Source organism: Gymnogyps californianus, chromosome 1 (genome assembly GCF_018139145.2).
Source record: "Gymnogyps californianus isolate 813 chromosome 1, ASM1813914v2, whole genome shotgun sequence".
Lineage (NCBI taxonomy): Eukaryota > Metazoa > Chordata > Aves > Accipitriformes > Cathartidae > Gymnogyps > Gymnogyps californianus.
The window spans coordinates 33,071,561-33,084,347 of NC_059471.1; the positions used below are offsets into that span (position 1 = coordinate 33,071,561).

Below are 12,787 nucleotides of genomic sequence, written 5' to 3' on the forward strand. Positions count from 1 at the left end.
TGCTTTATGTTTATCTTTAAAAAAGTAGATACATCACTTGTATTGATTCTAAGTATTATGCTTGCAAAGGAACCAGTATAAATGTAATCATACTACCACACAGAGTTAGCAATGTGAGACCATGCATGTGTGACTGTCATAAGCATGAGCAGAGGAAATGGGATTCTAACTCCCCTTGCTACGAGTGGCAGCAAAGGAAGCACTAGACCTCATCCTGTGTTTTGGTCATCCAGCTTTCGTTTTTAATTCAGTATACACGCTATGAGCCTGTATTTTAAAAAGTAAGTACCGCTGTCTTTGTTTTCTTTCTTCCTTCTTCCTTTTTTTTTTTCCAATATGAGCAACTTACATACAGTTGGTTTACCTTCATATAGTACAGTATGTTGATTGTTACTATCACAGTCCTCTAAATGATTTTTCTCTGTCTCAGAATAAAAACTTTAGAAGGTAAGGTGCACTTATTTAATTATTTTGTAGTACACTTGTAAAATAAGTGTTGTACACTTAGTTTGAGAAACACTAAAGTGCTGTGATATAAATCATTTGGATAACATTTTAAGTGCCCATTAACTAATGCTAAATTACGGTTGAATACCAATGGCACTAAATGTAACATCCACATGAATACCAAATGAATTCTTTATTATCAGTGCTATTATGGTGAATACCAAATAACTTCACAATAATGGGACACTTAAAATAAAATGTTAGCATAATTTATTGGTACAAACTGTATTTTGCATTTTATTCACAAATATTTCATGTAAGTAGTGGATAAAGCCTTTGTTCAATTGAAAGGTGGGAAGTTGGGGATTGATGTTTGTCTTATCTTTTAGAGAAGTATGAAAATATGATTTGCTAGTAGATTATTTCAATTATGTTAAGACCATCCCTTCTTAAACTAACTTTCTGTAAAGGGATGTGGTGTGTCATTCATTTACTGGCTTCTAAATCTTTAATAAACTGAAATGTGTAAGAGTTGGACTTTTCAGAAATGTTAATTCATTACTCATTTTTTCAAATATTATTGCCTTTTGTTTTTCAAAGAAGAGGACAACAAAAACAATTCAAAACCATGTGAAGGCTCTTGCTAAACCAATATATTTTAGAAATGCCTGTTTTTCAGATATGAAATATGATGGAAATGTACCAAATGGCATCTCTGATTGAAATCGTATTTTCTAATCATGACATTATCTGCTACTTTGTTTAATTACATGATCACCTTCCCTTTTTTTCTGAATTTAGGAAAGCTTTGCTAGAAACCCAAACCCAAATCAAACACTCATGCACATAGACATTCTCCATGGAAGATTATTGGCTTTGCTGATAATGTAGACATTGATGCATCAAGGACATTTATTCCCTAAAGAGGGAGTAAATGTACGCGGATGTCTGCTCATGTATGCAGTATACTTCCCCAGGAAAAAGTGCAGGTGGCCTTTTCCAATAAGGAATTAAGAAATGGCTTGCTAATTTCTTCCAGAGGTGCCTCTGATTACATGAGACACTGGTTGACAATTTACCTTTTTAATAACTTTTTTTTAATTTGAAATTTTTCTCATGTAAAACGCCCACTAATTAGCCTCCTTGCCTTTGCTGGGATTAACGGACACATATACATTTATCAGAATATTTGAGATCTGCCAATGAACCAAGGGTACAGCTCAAGGGAAACGCCTTCTCTTTTTTCACACAGTCCCTCTCTGACAGCTTATTGTTAATTGCACAGGGCAGTGGTTGGACTCCTCAATGCTGTCTCCTCCTTCCACGCAACTCTTCCTTGTTTCAAAGATTTCAAACCACCTCTTTGGGAATTAAGCTCTTTGTTGGCAGAAAAATTAGCTGTCTGCGGACTGAAAAGGCCTACACTAATCACAGTGCAGCATCCCCATGTTACACCTGACAGGATTATTAGGACAAAATAGAGTCCTCTCAATCTTCTCAGCGCTGCCATTAAAAAGCCAGCCGCTACACCCGCGCCGGCTTTTCTACGCAGAACAAAGACCGTCTAGACTCCCACAAAGCCCGCGTGCCTGCTGATCGTTTACCTAGTGACATGTGCAGGGGCTCCCTGCCTGCCTGCCCTTGCGGCGGTCGCCCAGAGACTGGGCTGTCCGTGCTGGCACTCGTTTTGGATCAAGATGCACAGATTTTCAGGACAGCGTTATGGGGCTGCGTCTTTGAAATCCGAGGCGATCTGGGCATAGGGACAGAGGGTGAGATTCCTTTGGCCAGCATTGGGCACCTAAAATATAGAGCGCTCCATCTGCACTGACTGCTCTCATCTCCCTTTACCATCGGCAGAGAGAACTAGGCACTTTTAGGGTGTAGTTAATATGACTTTGTTTAACAGAGACACATACACTTGGCCGGAAGAATCCTACCCCAAGTGGCAGAGAGAAGCAAGAATTATCTATACCTCATGCAGGCTGACAATCTCTTTATCAGTCTGCTTTATACACAATTTTAAGCATTATCCTTGCTGTTAAAGCATTCTCCTAGGTTTAGCAGAACTAGAGATCAGTCAACGTGGAGACTTACTTTCCCTCTTGTTTTCCCTGAGTGTTACCTTTGATAAACTCTGTTCTTTCACAGGAAGGTTTCCCTGTGCTACTGTTGTTATAAATATTCATATACAAATAAATATGATTACAATGATAAATGATGTATAATTAAAATCAGAGCAGTATTAAAAACAGATACTAAATAATACATAATGACTTTATGGAAGTTAATACTGACAAAAGGTCATTTTGGGTTTTAGGAGCTCCGAAATGCTCACAGTGAACAGCTCATGGGAATCCGCCGGGAAGAGGAGATGGAAATGTCCGATGATGACAGTGGTGACAATCCCACTAAAAAGCTGAGAGTAGATGATTCAGGTAAAGCCAAATCCCTCTATAATGTCAAGTATATACAAGTGTTGTTTTTTTTAAAAGCAAACAAAAACTTACATATGAGAAGTGCCATATTAATAGCTGACTATATAAGACAGTATCTTATTTTAAACCTTCATAAATTAATTGAATGATGCAAGCTGTCTTTAGGAGGTATCTGTCACCTGCTATGATCTATAATGATGAAAATTCTCCAGTTCTGCCCTTGGCTGGAAGCATTATGTTTCTTTAGTGCGCTCTCTGCAGTCTTGCATGACAGTATTTCATTCCATGGTTGTAACAATGTCTTATTACGAGACCAGTTGAAGTTATGTTTTGGTCAGTATTCTCTAAGCCTTACCTTTCTTTTCAACAAATACATAATAATGTATAAGCTCTCTAACAAATACGCCATACCATTTTAACTGTGTGTTTTGTGGAATTAACTTTTAAGGGTACATATTTCACAATATGGTACTGCATACTGCATTAATTTGACACTCATTAGATGGCTATCATGAAAGAAAGAACAAGGGTGCATGTAATATGAGTAAAGAAAAGCAACTTTTTCAGCCTTCTACAAATACTCTGCTACCAAGGGTAGACACCAAGAGGTGGCTCAGAAGCTGCCTGAATTACTGACTGGTAACATGATCTGGATGGATGCTTTGCTTGATTTCTTGACATTGGGTAATGAAGTTGTGAGTAGCTAACAAGGGTTTGCTTGTTTAGACAGTCATCTTCAGAAAGAAAATTTACAGAAGCTGAAGCCAAAGCATGATTAGGAGCTGCCAGCCAGCAGTGAGCTTTAAGGAAGGTAAAGAAGAAGGGAGTAATATGGAAAGAAACTGAGAGTATAATGATGAGGATAATTTTGATCTAGTCCTTTGCATACAGGCACCATATTAAGAAAGGAAAAAATTTCATCCATCCAATGGTTTCAAGTCCTTGTATGCCAGCACAAAAGTGTGGATTCAAGCTTACATAGAGAAGAGCTCTTTGGCTCCTCCTGTGACAAGATGCTGTGTGAGGTCGAATGACTCCAAAAGTAAAGACCAAAGGAAGGAGTGTCATTCTTGCAAACAAATTTTTACTACGACATCTCTCCTGAGGGGACATTTAATATTTTTCCTGGAAGAAAACTGCAACAATAAAACTGTAAAGGGCAGCCTTAATTTTTGCTTCGCTAATTGTGTGGATTTGTATTTTCTAGACACCATTAGCAGAATGTTTGGAGCTGAGACAGTGGGTCGCTGCAGACAAAGCACTGCTAGCAATCAGATTTTTATGAATATCTAATCATTTTACCTTGATCATGTCCACTCTTACAGAGGGAAGTTGTTAGAATAACAACAGGAAGGTAGAACCAGAAATACCCACAGCCTGCACGCCAGAAGAGCAGTAATGATGTTTTGAACTGTCACACTTATCAGTTCAGCTAGGTTTAACATATGCATGCTTAGGGCAGAGCTATGCTGGTCATTCTTTTTGTAACATCACAAATAGGAATGTGTGTTTGGTTTTCTTCCATTAAAAGGGACATTTCTATCAAAAGTTTTGATATCTGAGATTTCTACAGTGTTCTATCCCGAACAACTTCCGTTTATTTGTATTGCTATAATGTTGGCACTTGAGTCCCCTCAGTGATAACAGTAGCAAACCCAGTACTGTGCTGCATACTAAATCAGAATTTAGCAACATGAATCCGCTTGAGTACTTGTCCGTCATTGTCCATTGTACCATTCATCATCCTCTTGATCTTAGTGGAGTTGATCCAGCCTGCTGCATCCGTACAGTCACCCAGTTCTAAAATTAATTTTATAGCTTTCTTCTTCCAACATTACACTCTCAACTAAAGCAAGTGCATTTGATTCTTTTGTCATTGACAATAGAGGGAACTTGGAGTTAAACCAAAAAAGTTATTGGGTATAAAACATTGGTAAATGAAAAGAAAGTGAGAGAAGGACATTTATTTTTTCAATTTTATGTACAGAGAAGTGATTCTTCATTCCTTCTTTTAGCATTTTTTTTAAATTACTATTTGTGTTAGCCACCTTCTCTTTTTCTTTTTTTCTTTCTGAGTATGTCATTCCAGAACCACCTCTTTATCTCACTGGAGTGGCTATTTGTATTCACAGTAACCTCTGTTCTACAAAGAATGTCTTTTAAAGAATCTTTTATCACAAAGAAACAATTCTGCAGAGTAAAGAAAACATTGGCATTTTCTTTATTTTTAAACCCTTTTCTTAAAATCTTTGTCTAAATGCTTAACCATGAGAAGGGCAAGGCTTGAAAAACACAAAGAGGATATTGTGCCTCTTCAATTCAAGGACAGCATGCACACATAAAGACTTAAAAGTCTAAATCTGAAAGTGGCTGAAGCAATGAGACATGATGAATTGATTTGGATAGTTCCAGAGTTCTGGACTGCCCGTCCTGCCATCCCAACGATTTTCTTGAGGACATTATTTTTCAGCCTGCCCTACTCGATAGCGGGAACAAGACTCCTGGGAAGTTACCATCCCCAAAGCTACAACAGGTGACAGAGATTCCCCTGTGCTCCAACACCTGTGTCAGGTCTTTTTTCACTAGTTCACCTAGTTAAATCACCTCTAGTACAAGAAGGCTTAATTAATTCAACAATTTAGAATGGGTCCTAAGTCCTCATTCTGTCTTGGTAAAGTGTAGTTTCAGGAGTCTCCAGTGTAATTTGTTCTGTTAGTCAAGTCTTTTTCATTCAGAAATAACTCCACTTCTGTGAGTATCTAGATAGTATGGTGCTGAGTGTGTCACATTTCCTCACAGCTAGACTGGTTAGAATGAAAACTTTCCTCAAGGATATCTGAAATCTATTCATCACCCTGAAAAAAAAGAGGGTGGATTCCAGCCCCAACATTTGAAAACACAGTGCAACACATTTAAGCTCTGAGGCTGTGCAAAAGGACTTCAGTGCCTGAATGCTTATCCAGAATTGCTGGACTTCAGGTTTCAGAGGAACGTTACAGTGAGCTGAGGCCCTTGTACACCATAAGTTCTGGGGATTTGGCGTAGATGATGAAAAAGCTGTTACTAAGAATGTTTTTCATTTTTTCTTCAAGTCGTGCAAGATATTAAGTCATGCAAGAGATCAAGTTGTGGTGCATACCAGAAATCTACTAATAGCCGTTTGTTTGGGAAGATTTGGGCTTGCTACTTGTGACAATGCAGAACAGCTCCAGAGGCACTTGTTGCAAAGTGCATCACTCCATTCTAGACTCAAATCCTCTTCTTTCATCCGCCAATTGCTTTTCTCCTAGTTGTTTATGAACTTGATTTACTGATATCAGTAACTCAGTGGCAGAGCTGAATGAGAATTGGGACCTCCAGCCTCCTGAACCTGTCTTCCACCCTCTAGTCCATGTTGCAGGGCTGGGGCACTGCCTCCTGCGCGAAGACCTTATGCTCCTCCAGGTGTTTTACAGGTCATTCTCCCCAGGCTTAGTTAGTACCCTACTCTATCATGTGCAGGCTGAATCTTCAAGGAAAAGGAAGGCATTGCTACCTGCTTGTTCTGTTGGAGAGTATCTCAAACTGCTGCAAGGACCCCCTGAAGAGCCCCCTAGGGAATCCCATAAGGTGGCTGAACTATCATACATGCCTATTTTATAGGAAAACCTCCTGGTTTCACAGACTAAAGGTTATTTGCATTATGGGGAAAGCTGGCAAAAGGCTGACCTGAGACTGAGTGAATCTCACCTGTACCTGTGGGATCAGCTATTCCTTTAGAATTAATTCCCCCCCCCCCAAATTCAGCCTTTAAACAGTGATTTTTCTGCAATGTGGATTTTGGAGTTTGAAAGGGACAAGAGGATTGCTGAAGTAAAGCTGGGAGATTGCTAAGAAAAAAATAATAATGATGATTGGCAACTCAGTTAATACATTTGAAAGTCAAGGTGCAGCTACTGAAGCATTAGCTCAAGGGAAAAAAAAAAAGAGATACAGTGCCGGAGTCTAGAGGATATATGAAAATCTTCAGAATGATCAGGATTTATGGATGCTTCGTCTCCCACCTGCTGGCACTGGGAGTAAGGATCCACATGTAAAAGCCGCCAAAGTAATTTTGAGAATTAGTGAAGTGAAGCTGCGTGTTGTAGAAAAGAGCTGAAGTTTGGTTTATGCCTAGAAGGCACCTGTAATTTTACTTTAAGGGGAGGTGGGTTAATCTCTTCCTTTTGCAGTTCTCAGTGACGTGCCGTTAATTCTAGCAACTCCAACTTCAGTGAGAGACTGCGGCTGGCACCGCGGAAAAGAGAGAAATGCAGAGTGCTTGCAGAGGGATGTGGGAAGGATGGTCACATGATTAAGGCTTTTGCCTGGGATCCCAAAGCTCTGGGCCAAATCTCAGCTCTGCTACATACCCCCTGCCTGGACTAATCAATGAATTTGTGTTATCTTAGTTCCCTACTATCAAATGGAGGCAGCGATGCTTCATTTCATTCAGCCACTGCCTGTTCTGTCCACGTAGGTGATAAGCGCCTTGGTATAGGGCTCTCTCCAGCTCAACAGACTTGCGGTAGCCCACTCGTTGGGCCCCTGGAGCATTTCACCACCATTGTGTTACCTGCGATGAAGTAACTTAATAACATCTTGGGGACTGCATGTAAATAATAAATTGCAAGTTATGTAGTGCAAGCCCAGTTTGAACACATAAGATTGGCGCTGCTTTCCGAGTCACGAAAGACATCCTCTCTGGTAGGATTTTCAAACATACCTAAAGTAGGTGCCAAACTTAAACATTGAAGCTCCTTCTGTCTTGAACAGTAGCCTGGATCTTTAATGCTCTCCTGAACTGATCTGTCCTGTTTGCAGCATCAGCTAAGTCACTTGCCATAGGAGATAGGCTGAATAGTAGGCAGTCCATCTCACAGAAGTCCTTGTGAAAGGCAGTATTTGAAAGTCACACCTGGGTGCACACAGCATTAAACAGGCTTTGTGATATTGTTCATAAGTCTATCTTGAAAGTTGCAAGCCTGGCAAGTCTTCAAGGAAAGCCTGAAACAACAGCAAAGTGATCTGTGTGATGCTTATTCATCTTTTCTCTGCAATTCAATCCTCTTTTTGCTCTCTCTAAGGCTTGTGTGAATGCAGCGATGCACATGTGGAATGGAAACTGTGTTTTATAGATGGATTAAACTGGTAGGAAAGCTTTATATAGCTTGTTACAACTTTGAATAGAAATTGCTGAGCTTTGTTCTTCCTTTTCTTCCAATTGGCCCAGTGTCATGGCAGATCTCATGTCAGATCTTCTTCCTCCTGATCCCAGGGATCAGATATTTCTCCCTTCCTTTCTTGTAAGTCTAATGTTTGGGGTTTATGGGAGATTTTGTTTTAAACAAAAGTCTGATTTATTTTTCTGTCATTACCTCTCCATTCCGTAGCTTTTTGGCATCAGATCCTGTGAAAGTGAAACTGGTATTTAACAAGCCCATAATTTGCCCATTTTCCTTTTAAACACTTGTTGATAAAGATAATGTAAAGTAACAAAATGTATTTACTTTAGAAATTAATGGGCTAGCATTGCTTTTTTCCTCAAATAAATCAATACCATTTCAAAGCCATCAGCAGCTGGTGTCATAATCAGCCCTGTGCTAATAAACATATAAAGGCATATGAAGAGGAAAATAAACGCTTTTAACAGAAGCTACTAACCAGGTTTTATAAGCAATCTTGAAGAAAAGAACTTATTTAAAGTCTGAAGCTCTGAATTGTCACCGTACTGACACAGTTCCCTCTCTGGCTGGAGAAGACAGCTGAACAACCCTTTTGAGCTCTGTGAGTGGAGTAACTTCCCTTTGAATGGAAATGCTCTGGACACAGCAGATAATCAGCTTTGCTCCCTGGGACCATCAGGGATGATCACTAGAAAGCAGCACAAGATGATTACTCCCTCTACACCAGGAAAACTCCGCTCTAGTGTCTTTCACAGCATGCCAGTTCAGAGCTGTTCTCATCAGGCAGACTCCAATTTTGTGCCTTAAAATGCATTCCATTTTTCCCACAGCTTTTACAAAAATAGGCTGAAATTCAGGAAGCATGTAGGCAGGGGCCTAATTTTATGCCCCTGGTTTTAAGTCCATTTGGCTCTAATAATGCTTCTTGTGCAGCTGAGTTTAGCAGAAATGCCTTGATGAATCAGGGCTGAAGGTAGTTGCCAAGCCTGTCTTCCCTGGGGAAAAAAGACACCTTGTCCTGTCCCAGGTACTGAGCCAGTTCCTCCAGATCATGCACAACACATTGGCTTTGGGATGAAGGTCTGTGCTGGTCCTGTGGACACAGCAGTGAAGGGGTTAACCTTTCAATTTTTAGAGGAAACAGACACTTCAAAGGCATTTTCCTAATATGGGTTTTAGGAGGATGTCCCGTTTACTACAAAACAAGTCTGTTGCACTTTGATGCTTTTCAACTGCCAGAAATACTATTATCTAGATTACATTTTATCATGTTTTCTGGGTATTTCATACTGATAAGGTTTTATGCAAGATCATTACATATGAGAATAGATTTAATCCTGTTTTTAGTAAGCTTTAAGGACACTGAGGGATTATTTATGTAATAAGATGCAAAGTTGCTATGGAAAATGCTATAGCAACCTAACATCTTCACAAAACCAAGCAGCCACTTGTGACAGCAATCTAAATTTACATTTATTTTAGTGTCATTTTATTGACATTCTTAGTATCTCATTTTGACAGCATGTTAAAATATGTTTTGTGTTCATGCTAGAACAAAATTAACAGCATGTTGTTGGGATGAAGATGATGCTTATAATTTTTAGAGATAATTTTAGCATATTTCATTTTGTGTAAATAGCATCAAAATAGTAGTGAAAAGAAGTTTGGGTGCATCCCCTCTATTTGTAATAGAGCAAACAATGCACATTGAAAGTAATATTTTACAAGTCAGTGAAAGCTAAACTGTTTTTATTTGCTTTATATCTGAATGAAAATATTTTTAAGAAAGAAATGATTTTGTTATTAGAATTTATTTCAAATCCTATATCTTTTATTATAACTTTCCCAGTTCAGGATACAGGCTATAATTTTTCATTAGGTTTCATAAAGCAGGGCATCATTTCTGAATGTGTAGACTTGCAGTTTGATAGGGAATTGCCCTATTTAAATGGGACTTTTCTAAAACATAGGATAACAGTACACATTGCCCCTTAGGAAGTTAAACAAAAAAGGAAAGAAAAAACAAACACAAAGCGACAAAACAGTCTGAACTCTGTCCTGTGCTCATTGCAGTTAATAATGAAACTCGCATTGACTTCAATGGGAGCAGAGGCAAGCTCTGTATATTGATTTTCTCCATCCCCCTCCATTAAGAATCCTGAAGTGCGGCTGTAACATTGTTGAAGTGGGATGTCGGCAGCAAAATCAATAAAAGACAATATTAGAACATATGCTGTTTTCAGCTTCCTCACAATCTGATATAGCTGGTATTAGCATTCTTCTCCAAATTACACTTCATGCTTCTATAAAGTGACCTTCCTTATAGTGCCCTTTCCAATATAAAGCCTTTGTGCTCTTACTCTCATATTTAGCCTTCAAGAGAATGAGCCCTATTTATAACAGTGAAGACGGTTGATTCTGAACAGAGCATAAAGAATAGATTCCTTCAAGAGTGGCTTCAGTCTAAACCCTATTTCTGACCTCCAATGAAAGATCATTTCTATTATTGTTTAAACTAAGCTCTTGGTTTTAGGTTTTCTTAATTATGCTGCCCTTCATGCCCTGTTGTTTTTAGAAACCCTTTTCACCCAAACACATTAGAGAAGCTTGTGTATATTGCTTGAGGTGGAGATTTAGGTACCTTCTTATCCACCGTTAAATCCAAGAAACATCAGCCATTGCTAAGGTGTCGGACAAGATAATGATCAGAAAGCAGAGTCTTTTCCAATGTCAGTACAAGCTTCTAAACTCATAATTGCAGGTTTGGGGAGCATCCTTATGTCATGAGACATGCAAGGCTGGCTGAAGTTTCCAAAACATTAAAAGCTTCCTTTTCAAAGCATGCAGCTTCTCGTTCCTTGAGTGTCCAGCTGACTGGCAGTCTGTGATGTGGTTGCATGCCAGGAGTTAAAAACATACCCAGCAGAGCTCATGCTTGAAGCTGGAGGGCCACAGAAACTCCCAAAACTACTACTAGTTAGTGATGCTGGCTTACTTTTGTGAATGAATTTTAGATTCAGAGGAGTTTCATGATGTCCTGCTCTCTGGTTTTGGCTTAAAGACCATCTCAAGAAAATAAGCTTCTTACTAATGACACATATCCATAGTATAGCATTTTTGTGACCAATATATTGAAGGATTTGGTTCATAAAGTTGAAAGCCAAGTGGATTCAAAGCTGCTTGGAGGTGAGTGATCTCCTTTTAGTCTTATTTGGTTTTAGATTCATGGCAGAGAGAAAAGAAAACCAGGAAAACAGAAAAACAGTCCTCTAGGATGTGAAATGACAGAGTGAAGAACTAGATACCATACCAAAACCATACCATTTTATTCCACTTCTCCACTAATTCCAGCATTGAACACCAACATACAGAATTCTAAAGGAGGAAAATTTGTTTCTTCTGTGTTAAAAGAAAGGTGGTTTGTTTTGTTGTTGGGTTTTTTTAATTAGGAATTCTAATTGCTTTTTCTTTTTTTTGGCTTTCAATGGGCAAAATAGTTCACAACCTTTTTGTTTATTTATTCAGCCCTCTACATATTTGATACATTGCAAGTTTCATCAGGTGCAAGAACTGTGCCAAGCATGTCTTTACAGCACTTGTATCCAGTGATTGCTGAGCTGCTGCTACAACTGCCAAGTGCCCACCTCACATGTCAACCAGGGATCTCTCTGGAGAGATTTGGGTGGTTGCTAGTCCACACCACCAGTTTCTCCATTGCTTCTTTGTCATGTGTCAGACATAGACTGTCTTCCCTCTTAAATTTGTCTGAGCTCTGGAGACAAGTGAGCACTTTTAACAGTCGAGGAAGAACATGATAAAAAGCAATAGCTCTCCCCATGTTGTTCTATTATCAGATAGTCATCTGTCTCATCATGTTTTGTTGATAGGTTTTGAGATGTCTGTGCTGTTAGACCTTGATCCCACAAGCTACTGCCTGCTGCTCAGAGTGTTTGCACTCACCTTCTGCTCAACACCCACAGATACAAAGTCCTAAGCAGTCGCTTACCCCGAAAGTCTGGTACAAGGAGTATTTCACAGTTATCTCTTCAAAGTTACATACTTTTTGGAAATTTCAATAAATTGTCTGTTTCTGAAAGGACTAGAAGTACCACCAGGCTCTGTAGAACCCTGTCATGTGCAAGTTTGCAACACATTTTATTTTTTAGCGGCTGAGAAAATACCTACTAAACATGTTAAATTGTGGAGAAGCACAGTGGCCTCTATTTGCAGATACTGAACATGCTGGAGGCAGGATGGAGGGGAGAAAAGGAGGTTTGGGCTTGTAGGTACAGCTCTTCTGGACACTCTGCCATTCACATAAAGGATAAATGGCTCAAGAAATGCTGTCTCTGAATGTGAGAGTCAAGAAATTACAAGCTTCATGCGATCATTTGCTTATGCCTTCTAAAGAGGTAAAAACATATTCCCATTTTTATCTAAGGCCAAAGTAACTGAGCAAGTATTTCAGTATTATGCACAATTTTAAAAGAAAAATTATCTCAGCCCTCCAATCCAGTACAAGGTCAGAGAGACAGCTGGATAAATGCTCTCCTGCAATTTAAGGTGCAATAGAATGTTGTACAACAGTGGTTTATCCTCACATTTATAGAAAGCACTTTACGTTTACAAACAAAATTTGCCTAAGTCAAAACAATTCAAACCACCACAGTCACTTAAAACACTCAGATCAGCCCTTTC

The 12,787-nt window shown here is 39.0% G+C and overlaps 1 protein-coding gene across 1 annotated transcript in view; it reads left to right on the forward strand.

The window, feature by feature from the left end:
• Nucleotides 1-12,787, forward strand: part of ENOX1 (ecto-NOX disulfide-thiol exchanger 1) — a 371,798-nt gene that overhangs the window by 303,728 nt on the left and 55,283 nt on the right. The window contains exon 11 of the mRNA XM_050897187.1: nucleotides 2,768-2,885. Within this exon, the coding sequence (XP_050753144.1) occupies nucleotides 2,768-2,885 (118 nt within the window). The remainder of the gene's footprint in view (nucleotides 1-2,767; nucleotides 2,886-12,787) is intronic.